Below are 21180 nucleotides of genomic sequence, written 5' to 3' on the forward strand. Positions count from 1 at the left end.
ATGAGAGTTCCAGTTGGTCCATATCCTTGCCAATATTTAGTACTGCCAGTCTTTAAAATTGTAACCATTCTCGTGGGTGTGGAGTTGTATCTCATTGTGCTATTAATTTGCTTTTCCCTGATGACAAGTGATACTGAGAGCAATTTCATGTGCCTACTGGGCAGTGATACATCTTTCTTTGTGAACCACATGTTCAAATCCTTGCCCATTTAAAAAAAATAGGGGTATGTCTTTTTATTATTGAGTTGTGGGACATTTAAAAAAATCTATTCTGGGGGCCGGCCCAGTGGTGCAAGCGGTTAAGTGCGCGCACGCTGCTGTGGCGGCCCAGGGTTCGCCGCTTCGGCTCCTGGGCACACACCGACACACCGCTTGTCAAGCCATGCTGTGGCAGCGTCCCATATAAAGTGGAGGAAGATGGGCATGGATGTTAGCCCAGGGCCAGTCTTCCTCAGCAAAAAGAGGAGGATTGGCAGATGTTAGCTCGGGGCCGATCTTCCTCACACACACAAAAATATCTATTCTGGATACAAGATCTGTGTCAGATATATGCTTTGTTAATATTTTCTTCTAGTCTGTGACTTGCCCACACATTTTCTTCATGGTCTATTTTGACAAGCATACATTTTTAATTTTGATGAAGTCTAATTTATCAAATTCTTCTTTCATGGTTATTGCATGATGTAAGAACTCTCTGCCTACCTTCAGGTCACAAGCATATTGTCCTTTTTTATTTTTTAGAAGCTTTATAGATTTAGCTTTTACATTGAGGTCTATGATCTACCTTGAATTAATGTTTGTGTATACTGAAAGGCAGGAATTGAGGCTCATTTTTTCCACATAGACATCTGGGTGTTTTAGCATCATTTGTTGACAAGATTTTCTTTTCTTCACTGAATTATGCTGCACCTCTGTTGAAAATTAATTGATCAAATAAGTTTGGGTCTATTTCAGGACTCTCTGTTTTGTTCCATCCATCTGTCTGTCCTATGCCAATACTATACTATCTTGATTATTATAGTTTCACAGTAAATCTTGATGAAAAGGAGTATTAGTATAACAATTCTGTTCTTTTTCAAGATTGTGTTGGTTATTCAGGTCCTTTGCATTTCCAAATATATTTTAGAATCAATTTTTCAATTTCTACTTTTGTAAAAAGTCCGCTAGGATTACGAATGGCATCAAATTGAATTTATAGACTGATTTGGGGAGAATTGACATCTTAAAAATACTGAGTATTCTAATCTATGGAACACAGAATCTCTCTTCATTTATTAATGTCTTCCTTAGTTATCTTTAGTAATGTATTATAGTTTTCAGTGAATAGATTTTCCCACATCTTTTGTTAAATTTATTTCTAAGTAGTCTATGTTATTTTTAGCCTCTACTGTAAATGGAATTGTTTTGCTAATTTCATTTTCCAAATGTTTGTTGTCCACATATAAAAAACAAATTTTTTTAATATTGATCTTTTATTCTGTGCCCTTGCTAGGATCTCCAGTATAATGTTGAATAGAAGTGGTGAGAGCAAACATCCCTGCCTTATTCCCAATCTTGGGAGGAAAGTGTTCAGTGTTTCACCATTAAGTATGATGTTAGCTGTAGCTTCCCATAGATGCTCTTTATCAAAATGAAGAAATTCCCTTATGTTAAAACTTTGCTGAGAAATTTGGTATTGAATTTTGTCAAATGCTCCTTTCTGTATCTATTAAGATGATTATATGGTTTTTCTCCTTTATTCTGTTAATATGGTTAAACCAACCTTGCATTCCTAGGACAAATCCTCAGAGAATGCCTATTGGTACTTAGAAGATTAATTGTTTCCTGACTCCTCCCCTAAATAAACACTTGAGAGCATCTAATTTCTTCTTCAGAACTCTCACTTCCATCCTGGCCCCATCAGATGGGCTCACAGTATTCACAGAATTCTCCCAGAGTCCTGCAGGGGTTTCTAGAGAATGTTCCGCTGCCATTAGTACAAACAAAGCAGCATTAGGGTTTAAGAGCGACACAGAAAGTAGGCTGAATTTGTAATCTGTATCTTTTGCCACTTCTACTATTCTCTGAGTTGACACATTTGAGTTCTAAACACTGGGAAGCGATATTCTTGCTGTCTTCAGTTTCTCATTCTAGGGTCTCAAACTCCTTCAAAAAGGAGGTAGCTGTGGTGCCTTATAAACTTTTTAGCTTGAGGGATCAGAAATGCCCCCACCTCTCTGCTTCTACCTTATTTCCCAACCTTAACACCTAAATAACAGAAGCAGATATTCCAGAAATTCTCATCCTTTACATAGACCTCCAAAATAGGTGGCCGTTTTAATTTTTTTACTTTATAAAGTGCACAGTAATCCTATGATTTTCTTCATGAGTTTCCTAGGTACTGGAGGGTAGATGCCCAGGTAGAAACTAGAAGCAAATTAATGAATGTATTCTCGGACCAGAGTCCCAAGTTTATTCTGAGGAACCTTCTAATCAAAAGAGGGAAACCTATTTATCCCATTCGTAGCCCTAGCAAGTAGGACATTTAATCTCAGAGGGCTGAGTCATATCATAATCAACTCTAGCTCCTCAAATATGAACTGTTATCTCCTCTACTACCATCTGTGCTGTAAGATTATGTTCCCTGAAGATAGCCAATATGTCACTCTCTCTTCCTCCTCCCAAATTAACTTTACCAACTATAGGAAAAGGATTAACAAACATCAGGCAACATTGCTTATGGTAAAAATGAATCCTGATTTATAAATTGCATCTGGATGGGAGGACTCTAAATGGACTATATATCTGATGGAAGGCCACAGCTTGAGTTTCTCTGATTGTGGAGACTCTTGTAATGGAGCCTGTCCCTTACAGGGGACCTGAAAACTATACCTATCAGACTGTTAAAAAAGATACCAGCTCTTGTGCAGCATGAAGATTCTAAGTCAAGGTAATCTCTTCTCCTAACTATGTGGATCTTGTCTCCTTGTACCCAAGTTGTCATTTGCAGGTAGAGGTCAGAGAATAGCAACTGGGCTGCTTTGAGGACTCCGGTGAAAAAGAAATGCTCTGCTGATATGCTTTCCTGTCCAATATCCTTCTACGTGAATCTGTGCTAAGTTTGGCCTATTCAGGTCATGTGAGTCTGAATGTCTGGTTAAGCCTAAGTAGAATCCTTGGTGATCTTTGCAACTGCTAGTATATCAGGGGCCTTTCAGGTGTCTCATAACGTCTGGTTTCCCCAATAAAGCTTTGCTGTAAACTGCTTCAGTTAAACCTGATTTTCCGAGCTGTATTCAATAGGACGTCATCATTTATGCAGCAGTCTTTTTTCTCCTTCCTATTGGTGTGTATTCAGAAACCCAACATGAATACCAAAGATGGTCACATTACCAAATACTGGTTCAAGCATTGTGAGGTTGCCATATAGATGGAGGCACTGATTGTTTTGAAACCATATATAATTTCTAACACCAGCTGCAGTAAACTTTCCATTAAAAGGCTTTGTTTCTCCAATTCCAAGGTCTACCACTCCCACTATATTTCATTTTTCCAACTGCAATTCAAAATTCCCCTGCCCGTTCACTGTTGCTGCACCTCTGTAGAATGCATCTCTATACATGTAGCATCAATAAATGGTTCCTGCCTAAGAGCCAGTCCCAAAACATGTTTCTAGTTGGCAGTGAATTCTGTCTCAGACAGAACAGAGCAGGGATTTTTGATCAGTCAAAGTACAGATACCATGAATTTTCTTTCACCTTCCAGCAAAGACTAATTTCAGAAGATATATTTTGTCAATTACTACTGATTTACAGCAATATTCTGCAAGAAATCACTGACTATATGAATAGCCTCTAGGTGTCAATCTAAGATATACACAAAATAATTATAACAGTCTGTTCCTTCAAGAAGCTTGCAGTTTAGTTGGGGAAATAATACACTCATATAATTTTATTGATATATGTGATTGCAGTTTATGCATTTAGATTATAAAGATATAATTAATATAGGCAAAATTTAAAATAATGATTCCTTCCTCTATAAAAATTGTGTCAACAATTTCAAAGCTACAAGGAAGAGTTAGTGTATGCTGTGTTTAAGTTACTGCCACTTTAGTTGGTAAATAAAAATACTCACCATACTTTATTTGTACCACGTTTATAAAATACATTCATTTTGTTTACTCTTAAGCTTTATTTTAACACTACTGTTGTTAAATTTTAATATTTTTTATTATCTTAAAACTACTTTACCCAAACATTTTTAGAGTGATAGTGCTGGTATTCTTGAAAGTTAATAACTTTGGAATGGAATTTACACGTGCTAAAAAATGCAACTAAGGAAGCCAAACAACTGCCATGACATGCTGTGCTATTTATTTAAGTGACTGTACTCTGAAAATATAATAGAAAATGCTGAGAAAAAAATGTAACATCTAAGCAAAAATATGTTAAAACGATTGTGGATGTATCAACTTAGAAAATGCATTTAATTACCCACTGTCCCCACTACCTCTGCTCCCTCAACACACACATTTTACATTCATTACTTTTGGAAAACTATGTTGAATTATTTAAGGTTTGAAATATGTGTCTCCTCCAGATTACATTCCTCCTACAAAATGGGACCACCCTCTCCTGTATAAGGTAGTGTATGATTAAAGGTCAAAATGAATGGAAAAAGATAATAAACCAAGTGATCAACATGGGCTACAATAGGAGAGGGAAGCCCCATTCATGCATTTATGGCCTTTCAGTTAACATATATGAAATTCTCAATATGTTCTAGGCAATGTGCTAGAAGCTAGAGATGAAAAAATGATTAGAACATAGTCTCTACCTTGAAGGAATTTCATAAAATAGGGGAAAGAAATATATAAATAAATAATAAGACAAAATAGCAGCATTCTAAAGAAGTTTTGGATGATCACAAGTTTCATTAAAACAATTTCTTCAATTAGGGTCAGAGAATTTTAGGTCATCTAAAGAAAGTCACTCCTTTGGCAGGAATTTTAGAAAATAAGATATATGTATGTTTCAGCAATAAAAGTTGCTATGGCATGAATATTTGTGTCCCCCCCCCCCCCCCCAAAATTCGCAGGTTGAAATCCTAATTCTCAATGTGATGGTGTTAGGAGGTGGAGCCTTTGGAAGGTGATTAGTGAGATTAAATGAGATTAATGCCCTTATAAAAGAAGCCTGAAGGAGCCTCTCTTGCCCCTTTCCACCATGTGAGGAATACGATAAGAAGTCTGTGACCCAGAATAGGGTTCTCACCTGACCACACTGCCACCCTGATCTCAGACTTCCAGCCTCCAGAACTGTGAAAAATAAATTTCTGTTGTTTATAAGCCACCCAGTCCATGGTATTTTGTTAGAGCAGCCCAAACAGACTAAAACAGGGGTTTAGCTATAAAACCTAATTATTATTGAATGCTTCTGTTAAATTTGTATTTTGCTAAAAAATAACGTTCTTTCTTTTCCTTTCAATACTAGCACAGAACTGGTGACATATTGTTATCACCTTTTTTCCCATTGCTGTGATCAAAATAGTACAACATTGCTCAAGACAGCTATGAAAATCTGTGCACTTTTTATTCCTACTTAGGGAATTAGTGCTTAACTAAGATTTAGTTGTCTTTTGTTTATTTCTTTTTTGTGAGGAAGACTAGCCCAGAGCTAACATCGGTTGCCAATCTTCCTCTTTTTTTTTGCTTGAGGAAGATTGGCCCTGAGCTAACATTTGCGCCAGTCTTCCTCTATTTTGTATATGGGACGCTGCCACAGCATGGCCTGATGAGCGGTGTATAGGTCTGCACCCAGCATCTGAACCCGCAAACCCCAGGCCACTGAAGCGGAGCGTGCCAACTTAACCACTATGCCACCAGGCCGGCCCCAGTTGAGACTTAGTTTTAACCAAAAGCCATCTAAAAAGGACAAACTGTATTCTCTAAGTAAAAGATAAAATTATATCCCACTGGAATTACAAAAACTCATGCTGTAAGAAAATGGTACAGTAGTAGCATAAAGAATGGAGTGGTCAAGCTTAAGGAGTGGGCATAAAAGGTTTCTCAAAGTATGTGGCAACATAATTAAAATTTGAAGGATAGGCAGAAGGTCACTGGTAGTGGTAGAGGAACGACACCAACATATCTTTTTTTTTGTTTTTTAATTATTTTATTTATTTTTTTGTAGGGTTTTTGGTAGATTATTTATCTATGTATGTATGTATGCATGTATGTATGTATGTATGTACGTACGTATGTATGTGAGGAGATCAGCCCTGTGCTAACATCTGCCAATCCTCTTCCTTTTTTACTGAGGAAGACTGGCCCTGGGCTAACATCTGTGCCCATCTTCCTCCACTTTATATGGGTTGCCGCCACAGCATGGCTTGCCAAGCGGTGCGTTGGTGCACGCCCGGGATCCAAACTGGCGAACTCCGGGACGCCGCAGCAGAGCGCACACACTTAACCGCTTGCGCCACCGGGCCGGCCCTCCAACATATCTTTCTTGAAGTACTCTAGCTAGCCAAATAAAACAAAGAACTCAAAGATAGGAAAGACATGGCATTTTAAAAAGTATTGTATAATTGCTACTGACATCATTATAAACATAATGCAAATGTCAACATTTATTGTTGAAAAAAAATCCCCAAATGTTCTTGAAATAAAAATAATAGCCAGGAGGGATTGGAGAGAGAGGTTCAAATAAAGAGAAGAGAGAATCATATTGAATCTCTCATCTTACACAAGGTGAGTCAACACATTCTGTTTTATTTTTAATGTTAGTAGAGAAATATAAGTTCATTCATTTATCCATCTGGCTTATTTATTTTAGAGAATACTATTCTAAAATGAAAATAGGATGTATAACTTCCAAATTACTCTATTAAAAAAATGCTTAAAGAACTTTTGAGAATGGCAAAAGGTATGGAGTTAGTGGAAAAAAATAAGAAGAAAATTCCCAAATGAAAGTATAAAGTAATGTAAGTGAAATCAAGCATGTCAGTTATCAAGAAATATAACCAATAAAGGGCAAAGACTATAAGGTTAAATCAACCAAATACTGTTTTTAAGAGAGGTACTTAACACAGTTAGGTTAAAAATAATGTGACAGGGCCAGCCCCGTGGCTTAGCGGTTAAGTGCGCGCGCTCCGCTGCTGGCGGCCCAGGTTCAGATCCCGGGCGCGCACCGACGCACCACTTCTCCGGCCATGCTGAGGCCATGTCCCACGTACAGCAACTAGACGGATGTGAAACTATGAGGTACAACTATCTAATGGGGCTTTGGGGGAAAATAAATAAATAAAATTACAAAAAATAAATAAATAAAGTGACAGACACATCAAGAAAATACGAAGAAAGCATGGGTTACAAATACCAACATAAGGCAAAATTTCAGGGCACGAGGCATCAAATATGGCAAAATTATCAAATTACAATCCATAACGAAGCTATAAGAGAATAAATTTTTATAAACTACATAATTTAGGATTACAGTTCTCTGTCTTTCATAGATGAATATACAAAAAGAATAAGACTATAAATAACTAAAGTTTAGTCTAATAGCTATATGCTGAGTCCAACAAATAGAATATACAAGTGAAAAGATATTTATGAAAATTTATAAAAATAGATCATATATATAGACCACAAAGAAAAAAACCTCAATCATATTTTTTGAAAAATTGAAATATGACAGGCTTCAGAATCTTATTTGAATGAAATTAAACTAGAAATAAACAAAGAACATGCTAAAACACTCTCCTAAACATCCTTGGGTTAAATAAGAAATCAAAATGGAAATGAAAAATTAGAAAATAATAATTTATAAAATTTGCACAGGACAAAACATCTATCTTTGCATACAAGTCTGATCAATTCCTTATAATAGATTTCTAGAAGTAGAGTGGAAGTGAAGGTCTTTGGAGTTGAGGAAGTCAAGGAAGTTTTTGACTAAGAGTTAAATAGTCATCCAAGCGATCAATCAAAATCCCTCATATAATAGCAGAGTTGAGGCAGTCAGGAGATGTGTCTCAAAGTGCCCAATGAATTTGGAAAAATCACCAAGAGGTGAATAGATGATAGAAGTCAAGGGATATCAATCTAGAAATTTACAGCAATTTATTAGCCAAAAGGAGCATGTATATAGTGCTTAATTTTCACTCCAATAATAAAAGTACCACATCAATTCCTTAAGTGTGATAGCCAGATTGTCAATAAATATTTATTGACCAATTAATATAAAGAGGTTCTAACCACTTACCATCTTAGTAGTTTGATCAAAACAGCTATATAAGGAATACTTGCATGGAAGCTTCTCAGTATAAGGCTACATAAGATATATAAAAATTCAAAACAAAGAATGTTCATATAATTTATGTGAATAAATGAACATGAGCTAGGAGAAGGCAGCCAACGCATCTCATTTTACCCTTAAGGCAGATTTTTACTTATAAAAGGTTCATCCATACATTGACAAAAGAAAATATGAACATACTTAGGCTACTTTATATTATAACCAGTAGTTCCAGTAAAGTCTTATGCTTTCTTGACTAATCTTCAACTTGATCTTAAACTGCTAAAATCTGTTACTGCCATCAGCAAGCAAAGTTTTCAGAGAGCTAAGTGATACATTATATTAGACAAGCTTAAGGAAGAAAAAGTACCTTGTTAGTGGAATTGTTTTTTTTCCTGGGAAACAAGAATGAGTTTTTCAACTTTGCAAAAAAAAGACAACTTTTAGCTTAACGCTAATGAAACCAACCTGTAATTTTTGCTGCCTTTTCCTCTTGGTTCACTCGGTTCTCATCATCTTCTTCATTATCTTCTTCAAAATCATCTAAATTGCCAATGTCAGCCTGCTTCATACTCATCAAACTAGCCAAACTTTGCATGTCTTCATCCCTACATCAATGATTTAAAATATAATGCACAGTTCAATAAATGATATTGCTTGAAAAAGGATTGTTTCTTAAGAAAATAATATTAATATATTCCTTCTTTCTATATGTAGTCTTTTTAAACAGTTGCATAAGACTACCAAAAAAATCTAAATACTCATATTCATTAATTTTTAAATGGCATGTTTAATTAGTAAAAAGCAAACAGGATTAAAAACTAACTGGCTAGGAGTTAGTTTAATTCTGTGCTGCAGGACTAAAATTTTCTTCATGGGATTAGTGTGGTTTCCTAATCATGACATCTGGAAATAAAAACTTGTTTCACAAAACAGTGGAACAGTTGGCAAATCAGATGAGATCTAGACTTTAAAACACCCAAACTTTCAAAATGAAATAGAATACAAATTCTTAATCTGAAGTCCATGAACCCTTTTGGTTTTGTGGGTAGGAGGGAAAAGAAGTGGCAAACCACTATAAAGTATATTTAAATCTTGTTTAAATGTACATTTTTCTCAAAGGGGCTATAACTCCCCAAATCTAAGGAACTACTCTAATAGAAAAAACACCTTAAACAAAGTCTAGCCTTTTTAAGAATTATAAGATGGAAAATGATCTGAGTTGATTATAAATTAAATACCATATATTTGATAAAATATAAAAATGTTTTTATCTTGAACTATTTTAAATATAACTTTATAAAGTTTACATTAAATACTCTAAATGTTAAATAATTTAAGTTTTCTTTTTTTAATTTTATTTTTTATTTATTTATTTTTTAATTTTTTGTTTATTGCAGTAACATTGGTTTATAACATTGTATAAATTTCAGGTGTACATCATTATACTTCTATTTCTGCATAGATTACATCATGTTCACCACCCAAATACTAATTACAACCTATCACCACACACATGTGCCAATTATCCCTTTCACCCTCCTCCCTCCCCCCTTCCCCTCTGGTAACCACCAATGCAATCTCTGTCTCTATGTGTTTGCTTATTGTTGTTATTATCTACTACTTAATGAAGGAAATCATAATCTATTGTTTTCACCTTGAATTTCAGATAAAATACAGCAAATGAAACATATTTCTAACATGCTATATACATTGGTTTATAACATTGTATAAATTTCAGGTGTACATCATTATACTTCTATTTCTGCATAGATTACATCATGTTCACCACCCAAATACTAATAACATGCTGTATACAAACAATTTCAATCTATATACTTCCCCAAAATTCAGAAATCCAAATTAAAACACTTTCTCATGTTTTTACCACAATAAAATAAAAAACAAAACAAAAAAACACTGTTTCTTTTGTAAAGTAATGCTTGTTAATATTCACTTATCTTCTAAATATGGTATGACTTTGCAGACTAAATCGGCTTTTGAAATTCTTTGCATTTTATTTCATATAAGCTTACAGCTAAACAAAATCATTTTTAAAATAAATTTAGTGACACAAAGTCTGCATGAACCAAAAAAGTTGTATTACCTTATACGAATGCCTTACAAATTGCTCACCTATCAATAGGGGATAATTTCAAGATATAACATTATTCTTAAAATGTTAACTTGTTTAATTTTCCCTCCTTAATTTCCTCATACTTTGAATATTTTTCTTTGGGAAAGGTAAGGAGGCAAGGAATGAGGAGGTAGGGAAGGAGTTTAGGGTGTTCTGAGAGAATTCTCCACTGAAATCAAAACATTTGATTTGACTGAATCTCCTTACCCAGATTCCCATGAATGGTGCTGATTCACTTACTCCTTCTGCCCAGTGGAAAAGAGGCCACCTTCAAAGGACTTTCTCTGATTTTGTTTTCTCTCTTCTTCCTGTTTCCTTTCCTTTCATTTTGGCTTGAACTTCCTGGTAAAGTCTTTATTTTGAATTTCTCAGTATTTAAGTCTACAATTTAAAGTCCTGAGATAGAAAACTAACTGCTTTCGTTCTGCACTGTCTCTCTACCAAACTCACTTAGAAGCCAACTTACCAGAGAAGAGGTTTACTGTTATCTACCAAGTCATTTGCTGCCCTGTAGATGAGTGCCAAACATCTCACTTTGACTGACGCACAGAATCCAGTCTAATCGGTCAAGTACACATGGCCAATTATAGTAACCATATTCTGCTAGGTCAAATACATTCAGAACTGTGATTCAGATTGGATTAAAATGTTCATAGCTGCCTTCTTCCCCTTCCCTTTTAAGTGTAGGCGTAGAATTTCCATTTCTTCTGCCCGTGATCTTCCACTCCAAGTAGGTACTAATCCTTTCCCTACACCTAAAACATACACTTACCCTTGACTTGACTGTATGCAACAACTAGAGTGAATGTTACTTTTTTTTTCTGTTCTAGGTATGTTTACCTCATTTTATTCAGTTAAAATTTTACTCTTTTAGGAGACTAGAAGTGAGTGTAGGAATTATCTTTGTGCAATGCCTATTCGGTGCTTAATAAGTGATTTTTGAAAAGGATACTGATTATAGCAAACTGGTTATCTAACTGTACCTTGCTATATAATTTTTGGAAGGCTAAGCCCAAGAACATGAATTGGCAAAAGGTCCTTTGGTTCTTTGATCCCTCTTATTCTAAAGTTTTCATTTTGGTTTCCTCTCATGTCTCAGCTGATTCAAACAGCTCTACACATGGAACTGTCTGTACTTCAGAGTACAACTACTTATACTGAAGACACTGAAATATAAAACAAACTCGTATGATACCTTATAACATACAATTTAAAATTTGAAACTTGTAATCACTTTTATATTATTGTTCATTCTCTAGAGTCAAAAGAGACTATAAATAACAAGGAGTTCCTTTAATTCAGTTTCTGAAACAAAGAATGGCAAGAATGATTAGCATGTGGTAGGATGTTCTCAACTGTTGCCAGTCTACTGAGGCAAAAGCTGTTTACCTACAATGTTTTAAAACACGCTCTGAAGCAGCTTATTTCACAAAGGAAACTTACGTGGCTTTTCCTTCCCGAAGGAAAATGCAAGATAATGAAAACTGGAGAGTGGCAGATACAACTTTTTTAGACAATGGCTTGAATTTTAACTTGACATCAGTCTGAGTTGGCATAGGACTTGCATACTGTTTCATGTTGATGCAGCTAGTAGCAAGAGCTTTCCTTCGACCAGAAGGAGATTCCTGGAAGATACAAAAATAACTATGTAATTTGGAGTTATTTAATTTATAGTCAAAAATTTAAAAATACTATTTTAATAATACGATTAAATAACAATTGAGATTTCCTTCTCCAATGAATTCCTATAACACAATACTGAAATAAAATTGTGATGAGCTTCTATCACAACTTTTACATCTTTAAGTAAAGCAGATATAAAATTGGAGAGCTGGCCCAAGCAGAAATAAGGACTGACTAGAACAACCCTAAATATCTCAGGAAAGGAAAACCAAAGAATGCAAACTATGACAGAATGTCTCCTGGGTTCCTATAAAAAAAAGAAATAGCACAGGGCTAGGTATCAAAAGCACTCAACAACTATTTTCCTTCCTTTGATTATATTTAATGTAAACTAACGATATTTCTTCTTTCTGAACACCTACAATTTTTTATAGAACTCCTAGCCTTGGTGGCATTCCACCTTGTTTTAGCCTACAGTATATGAATTCTATCTATCCTGTAATGTGAGCCTTATTTCTTCCCAGGGCCTCTTCTGATCACTCCAGTCTATAGTTCTCTCTCCCTTCCCTATGATCACATATATCAAACAATAAACAGTTGGTTTCTCGGGATCCTATGCCTGTGGCAGACACTGCTAACTGACCCCAGTAGATCTCAAAATTTGTCTCCACTCACCTATCGCCAATTCATCAGAAATGGAACAAAAAAATCAAACCTATTTGTTATCCAAGGTGTTTAACATTCCATTAATAAGCTATTTCCTTTCAAAACTATCCTTTACAGAATAATAGCCTAGGAGAACAATGAAAACAGGACAGCAAAATAATGATTGGGCGTTAACTATGTATCAGACATGGTGTCAATTCTGGAGAGATACGATGATAAATAAGATATAATCCCTGATTATGTGTTCTAATGGCAAGGGGAGATTTTCAATGTAGGATCATTTGTAAATAATGTAAATCAGAGGTCATATACCATCATTAATGTAAACCAGAAGTCATATACCAGCATTCCTTAGGGTTTACTGGTCTGCGAGTTCAGACCTAAAATAAGGTCTAATTTCCAAGCTGCATGACCTTGAGTAAGTCAGTAAACTTGAGCCTCGGTAACCTGCTCTACAAAATAAGGAGGCTAAACAGAAACTCATTCAAGCTCTACAATGGTTTTCTATAAAATTAATCAATTTTCCAACCACGGTAGAAAAAACTACCATTAACACCTTTGGATTATTATTTAATAAATCTTTATTTGTCCTATTATTGACAAACTTGCCTAAAATAAGGATATACTAATTTAATCAAAACATTAAAACAGTCTCTCTAAAAAAACTGACATTTCTGCCAGCAGAACAAGTAAAAAGGTAATGTAGCATTCCTAAAGAAAACCTTATTTTAAAATGTGGTCTTATCTGTCAGATTATGCACAGCAATATTATACAGAACTATTAGTGCATGTAGATACCTTATGAACGAATTTCAAAAATGCATCAAGCACTTGAGAAGGATTTAAGCTCTCTCAGAAGAAATACTTAAGAATATGCAAATACCCTCAACTGAATCAAGTTGAACAGATGTGACTATCCCAAACAATACAAGTCTTCTTTCCCTGGTCGCTATTGTCAATCAAAGAGTAAGATTAAGGTCCAAGGTTCTGACAATGTGCAAAATGAAAAAGTACGATCAGGGAGTATCAATTTATTACACTGATATGAACAATAACCTCTTATTGTACATTTAGAATAGCTAACAACTTCTACATATAATATAGGATTTAAAGCCTCTGTTTTGAAAGCATGACATACAAACTGCCACACGTTATTTTCACATTTTGTTAAACAAATCTGTTTCACAAAGCGTGACATTGATCCCTTAATAGTAATTAATTTTATAACCAAATAATCACTCTATAAAAATTAAGATAACTTGGAAATGAGCATAATTTTGAAAGTCCAGTTTAAGGATGATTCCTGCAAAATACAGAGTTTTGATGATTAACATTCTGTCAATTTCATTTTTTAGATAAAAATTATGTACAAAGGGTTTTCTGCTAAACGAACTCAAGGAGTTTTTAAGTATTTGATAAATTGGTGTCTCTGAAACAACAGGAAATAAAAGCTACTAAATTCTAAACACAATTAGGGCCGGCCCCGTGGCTTAGCGGTTAAGTGCGCGCACTCCGCTGCTGGCGGCCCGGGTTCGGATCCTGGGCGTGCACCGACGCACCGCTTCTCCGGCCACGCTGAGGCCGCGTCCCACATACAGCAACTAGAAGGATGTGCAGCTATGACATACAACTATCTACTGGGGCTTTGGAGGGAAAAGAATAAATAAATAAACATTTAAACACAATTAGCTCTACCACTTACTTAAGCATTTACTTGCTCAGCAACAATGAAAACAGCCCTTTGTGAGATCTGGGCAGGTGAGCAGAATCGAGTTCTTTTGAGTCTACAATACCCATTCCTAATATTAACACAGGATCTCACTAGAGTCTATGTCCTTGATGCGAAAAGGGGTCTAAATGGTGTTTCTAGTAATTCTTCACCGAGCTCAGATATTGTTTTCCTCTTTAAAATTAGCTATCTCACAGAAAATATATTTTAAAAAGAGCAGTAATGAGAAAAATATGAGGATCTTTCATAGCTCTAACCCTGGCTCCACGAATCTTCACTTTTTTATAATCATTGAGTCTAAATCTTTACCCACCCAAAACTGATATCATTGCTATCATCAGTTCTATAAAGATGAATGAAGTAACTGATTGCACTGCTACATGAGCATGTCTTTTGCATCCTATAGTCTTTCCTCAAAGGAGTAGAGGTCAGCCAGGCAGAGAAAGTTTAGAGAGAATTACTGTTATTGTTGCCAGATTCCTAACGCTATTTTATATCACATGCAGGTTGGACAAGAGGACAGAAATAAGAGGAAAAATAGTAAGAGAACTCTTAGAGAAAGGAAGTAAGATGACAAAAGTCAATAAGAAGTGAGTGTTCACATATGTGTAAGACTAAGTTTCTGTTTCTGAGCCTATGTTTATACGTATGTTTGTATGTGAATCTAGCAGTATTTTGGGAATTACTTCAAAATCCCTAAAACAGAAGTTCTTAAACTTAAGTGTTTATTAAAAAACAAAAATAAAACTAGGAGAGCTACAGGAAATTTAGATATCTGGATCCCACCCCTAGAGATCCTAAATTAGTAAAACTAGAGATGGGCTCAGGAATCTGCTGCATTTCTAAAAATAATAAGTAGCTCCCCTTCTTACTCCCATCCCGTCGCTCACATGCACACCACTACTACCAGGTGATTCTAATCCAGTTAATCTAAAATCACACTTTCAGAAATACTTCCTCTAAGGAAGTTCTTACATAAAATTATTTTACTTAGGAAATCTTGCTCTCATTTTTCATAACTATTCTCTGTTATAAAAAAGATTTACCCTATATATTTCCATTTCTTTGAAATCCAGCCTACTGTAGTTGGAATCAGACAAACCTGGATTAGAATGGGACACCAACACTTATTCACTGGTTAATCTTTGGCATATTTCTATCTGAGCCTCAGTTTCACACTCTCAGATCGGCAAGTGTTTTTAAAAGTTGGACAATACCAAGTATTAATAAGAATGAGGGACAATATAAACTCTCTTACACTGCAGGAGAGAGTTTCAACTGATACAGCCACTTTGGAAAGCAAGTTGACATTACCTTGTCAAGCTGAACACATGCATACAACACATGCTTCCAACTCAGCAATAATTCCCATCCTAGAAACATATCCTAGAGAAATTCTTGCAGCAACATACGAAAATACCTAGTAGAGTTTTTAGCATATGGTAGGTGCTTAATAAAGAGTACTTATTATTAATATCTTGGACCATTTAATCTGGTTTATTACACTAACATTATAAATTGTCCATCTAGGATCACCAATTCTGAAATGAGGAAAATAAACACACACATAACTCAATGCAGGATGTTGCTTTTAAAGTAATGTAGTTACATTATTAAAATTAAATGCATGGACCTCCTACATTCTTACCAGACTTAAAATTCTCCACCTCAATGTCCCTTCATTGCTACTCAGGTGGTAACAATACAAGCAATAGGTGAATAAATGTTTTCTCTGTAGATCATAAAATGGAAAAGATTTACAATAACTTTTCTAATAAGGAATGAACTGATTATAAAATGAATAAAAACATTCTCATGAGACAGATAATATTTATATTAGATAATTCTTGCTATAGACTATTTCATTATGTTTTCTATTTCAGTAGTTTCTGCTGATCTTTATCATTTCCTTCTTCTTACTTTGCTCGGGTATGTTCTAACTCCTGAATTCTAAGCATTTCTTCTTTCCTGATGTAAGCACTAAAACCATATATTTCTTTAAGTACTACTTTAACTATATCTCACATTGTATTACGAATCATTTTTGTTATTCTGCAAATATTTTCTAATTGTCCATTACAGTTTCTTTGACTCAAAGATGTTTAGAAACTTTTTTTCATCTATATGGAGTTTTTCTACTTATCTTTATGTAATTGATTACTATTTAATTGATCTGAGGTCACAGAAATGCGGTCTGTGTAATGTCAATCCTTCAAAATGTACTGAGACAAGCTTTATGGCCCAACTTATGATCAATTTTCATAAATGTTCCATGGGTCCGTAAAAAGTATTTAACTGGTGTGCATACACTGCTGTCCACTTTTACAACAGGATCATTTTAATGCAAAATCACCTATAGCACCAAATCATTATATATTTCCTATGAGATAACGACAAGCAGAGCAGTAGACATTTCAAATGTGAGGTCGTGGAACATTTTCTAAAGGACATATATCAAGGAAAAAATAAGTGAAAAAAATGAGAAGCTGCTCACAGAATTCTTCACAGGCTCCTCTTTCTCCTTCTGACATAACCTCCTTTTATTTTAGGACTGTCTCTTATAAATAGCATATAGCCAGAAAATTTTTAAATCCAATCTGATGATCTCTGTCTTTTACTGGAGAATTTAGACCAATGGTTCTCAAATGTTTTTATCTCAAGACCCTTTTACATGCTTTAATTGAGAACTATAGAGGTTTTGTTTATGTGGGTTATATCTATCAATATTTGCCCTATTAAAATTAAATATCAGAAATTTAGAAAATATTTCATTCATTCAAACATGACTAATAAACTCATATGCTAACATATTTTTATGAAGAATAAATATACTTCCTTTAAGACTTTATTTTTTTAGAGCAGTTTTAGGTGTACAACAAAATCGAGAGGGATGTACAGAGATTTCCCATATATCCCCTGCCCCTACATGCATAGCCACCTCATTATCAGCATCACTCACCAGAATGTTACATTGTTTACCAAGGATGAACCTACGCTGACATAATCACCCAAAGTCCACAGTTTACCTTAGGGTTCACTTGTGGTAGTGTACATTCTATGGGTTTGGACAAATGTATAATGACATATATCCGTTATTATAATATCATACAGAGTATTTCACTGCCCTAAACATCCTCTGTGCTCTGCCTATTCATCTCCCCCATTCCCCACCCCTGGCAACTGTGATCTTTTTTCTGTGTCCATAGTTTTGCCTTTTCCAGAACATCATATAGTTGGAATCACATAGTATGTAATCTTTCCAGATTGGCCTCTTTCATTTAGTAATATGCATTTAAGGTTCCTCCATGTCTTTTCATGGCTTGATAGGTTATTTCTTTTTAGTGCTGAATAATATTCCATTGTCTGGATGTATCACAGTTTATCTATTCATCTATTGAAGGACATCTTAGTTGCTTCCAAGTTTTGGCAATTATGAATAAAGTTGCTATAAACATCCATGTGCAGGTTTTCACGTGGACAAGGGTTTTCATTTCATTTGGGTAAATACCAAGGAGTAAGACTGCTAGATTGCATGGTAAGAGTATGTTTAGTTTTGTAAGAAACTGTCAAATTGTCTTCCAAAGTGCCTGTACTATTTTGCATTCCCTCCCACCAGGAACGTATAAGAGTTCCTGTTGCTCCACATCCTCACCAGCATTGGGTGTTGCCAGTGTTCCAGATTTTGGCCATTCTAATAGGTATGTAGTAGTAGCTCATTGTTTTCATGTGCATTTCACTTATGACATATAATGCGAAGCATCTTTTCATATGCCTATTTGCCATCTGTATATCTTCTTTTGTGAGGCGTCTCCTAAGGTTTTTGTCCCATTTTTTAAATCGGGTGGTTTGTTTTCTTACTGTTCTTTATATATTTTAGATAATAGTCCATTATCAGATGCGTCTTTTGCAAATATTTTCTCCCTGTCTGTGGCTTGTGTTCTTACTCTCTTAACACTGTCTTTCATATAGCATAGTTTTTAATTTTAATGAAATCCAGCTTTTCCATTATTTCTTTCATGGATCATACCTTTACTGTGATATCTAAAAGGCATCACCATACCCAAGGTCATCTAAGTTTTCTCCTGTGTTATCTTCTAGGAGTTTTACAGTTTTGCATTGTACATTAAAGTCTATGATCTATTTTGAGTTAATTACGTGAAGGGTGTAAAGCATCTGTCTAGATTCTTTTTTTTGCAAGTGGATGTCCAGTTATTCCAGCACCATGTTGAAAAGATTGTCTTTGCTCCTTTGTCAAAGATCAACTGACTTTATTCATGGGGGTCTATTTCCAGGCTCTCCATTCTGTTCCACTGATATATTTGTCTATTCTTTCACCAATACCACACTGTCTTGATTACTTTAGGTCAACAGTAAGTCTTGAATTCAGGTAGTGTCAGTCCTCCAACTTTGTTCTTCTCCATCAATATTGTGTTGGCTATTCTTGGTCTTTGCCTCTCCATATAAACATTAGAATCAATTCTGTCAATATCCACAAAAAAAAATTGTTGTGATTTTCATTGGGATTGCATTGAATCTATAGATCAAATTGGAAAGAACTGATATCCTGACAATATTGATTCTTCCTATCTATGAACATGGAATATCTTTCCATTTATTTAGTTCTTCTTTGATTTTGTTCATCAGAGTTTTGTGGTATTCCTCATATATATCTTGTACATATTTTGTTGGGTTTATACCTAAGTATCTCATTTTGAGGGGTGCTAATGTAAATGGAATTGTGTTTGTAATTTCAAATTCCACTTGTTCACTGTTGGTATATAGGAAAGCAATTGACTTTTATATATAAACCTTGTATCCTGCAACCTTGCTATAACTGTTGATTAATTCCAGGAGTTTTTTAGTCAGTTCTTTCAGATTTTCTACATAGATGATCACATATTCTGTGAACAAAGATAGTTTTATATCTTCCTTCCCAATCTGTATACTTTTTATTTCCTTTTCTTGTCTTATTGCATCAGCAAGAACTTCTAGTACAATGTTGAAAAGAAGTGGTGAAAGGGGAACTTCTTGCCTTGTATCCAGTCTTAGTGGGAAAGCTTTGAGTTTCTCACCATTAAGTATGATGTTAGCCAAGTGGTTTTTGTAGATGTTCTTTATTAAGTTGAAGAAGTTCCCCTCTATTCCTAGTTGGCTAAGAGTTTTTATCATTAGTGGGTGTAGGATTTTGTCAAATGCTTTTCCTGCATCTACTGATATAATCATGATTTATTCTTTTTTAGTCTGTTAATTTGATGGATTACATTAACTGATTTTCAAATACTGAAACAGCCTTGCATACCTGGGATAAATCTCACTTGGTCATGGTGTATAATTCTTTTTATACTTTTTTTGATTCAACTTGCTAACATTTTGTTGAGGATTTCTGCATCTATCTTCATGGGAGGTACTGGTCTGTAGTTTCTTTTCTTGTAATGTCTTTGTTTGGTTTTGGTGTAGGATAATGCTGGCCTCATAGAATGAGTTAGGAAGTACTCCCTCTGCTTCTATCCTCTGAAAGAGATTATAGAGAACCGGTATAATTTCTTCCTTAAGATGTTTGGTAGAATTCATCAGTGAATCCATCTGGGCCTGCTGCTTTCTGAATACTCTCTATACAAAACAATTTGATGAGAAGAGTGTCACTGTTTCACATTTTTACAAATTGCTTTAATGTGTTTCCATCTCTCTAAAATCTCTTTAATGTCTGGTTTAACAGACAACTTGGTTCTCATATCTACTTTCATATTCAATCTGTGTGATATGTTGTTTTGGTTGAAGTATAGGGAAAAAATCCAGCCTCATAAAGATATGTAGTTGGAAAAGATAGAAGTATTTTTTAATGATATTTTCAGATAATTTTGAGTATTCTTTGATACTATATCAAAACTCCACAAGTGGTAGTTTCTTAAAGGTTGTGGAATCTGAAAACATATCAATAACTTTTCAAATTCTGTTAAATTAAAATCCAATGCTCTATCATGCATATTGAATGAATTTTTTTTACTCATGCATGATTTTGTAACATCATACAACTTTGGCCATTTGGAAAATACTGATTCTCTGAATCACGCAGATATTCTACCTGTTGACACAATTCATGATACAGCACCAAAATAACCACATTTACTTACATCACTACCTATTCAGAAAAATCTTTAAGCCCTGGGAAACTATCAAGCTTAACATGGTGAGTACAAGTTTTTCAAACTTCTAATTTTCACTTGAAAGCTTGAATTTTATCATCGTCAACAAATAATTTCAGTTGCTTACCTTTAAGTAGCAGGCTCACTGTGTTCAGTTTCAGGAAATTGTTTGCCTAATAAATTCCTAAGTGTGAATAACCAGTTTGTCTGTTAGCCATTTTTTCACATAAAAATGGTGTTCCAGGAAAAAAAGGTGGTTAGTTTAGTTTACAACTCAAATAATCACACAAGTGCTTTCTCTTGAATAACTTTGTCCTCTGCAATGCAGTATAAGGGCTTTATGCATACTTCGCATTTAGTCACAGAGAATATGAGAAAGACTAATATTCAAGGGTCAAAATTTAATAAAGTTAATAATTTATCACAATATCAAGAACATACTTAAATGAAACCCATATGAGGGCTAGCTCCTGGTTATAAATTTTCAAGGGTGATACAACTTCCACCTAGTACCGCTAAGAATAGAAGAGGCAATTTTCCTTGTTGTCTTCCATGCAGTGAGTTCATTTCTTCTTCATCCTTACACTGATGGTACAGCTCTGG

The 21180-nt window shown here is 34.8% G+C and overlaps 1 protein-coding gene across 5 annotated transcripts in view; it reads right to left on the minus strand.

Annotated features, from left to right (window-relative positions):
* Nucleotides 1–21180, minus strand: part of EHBP1 (EH domain binding protein 1) — a 350507-nt gene that overhangs the window by 200973 nt on the left and 128354 nt on the right. For all 5 annotated transcript variants that reach the window (XM_058551124.1, XM_058551123.1, XM_058551127.1 and 2 more), the window contains exons 6-7: nucleotides 11860–12041; nucleotides 8748–8887 (exon numbers count right to left, since the gene is read on the minus strand). In XM_058551124.1, the coding sequence (XP_058407107.1) occupies nucleotides 8748–8887; nucleotides 11860–12041 (322 nt within the window). The remainder of the gene's footprint in view (nucleotides 1–8747; nucleotides 8888–11859; nucleotides 12042–21180) is intronic.

Source organism: Diceros bicornis, chromosome 12 (genome assembly GCF_020826845.1).
Source record: "Diceros bicornis minor isolate mBicDic1 chromosome 12, mDicBic1.mat.cur, whole genome shotgun sequence".
Lineage (NCBI taxonomy): Eukaryota > Metazoa > Chordata > Mammalia > Perissodactyla > Rhinocerotidae > Diceros > Diceros bicornis.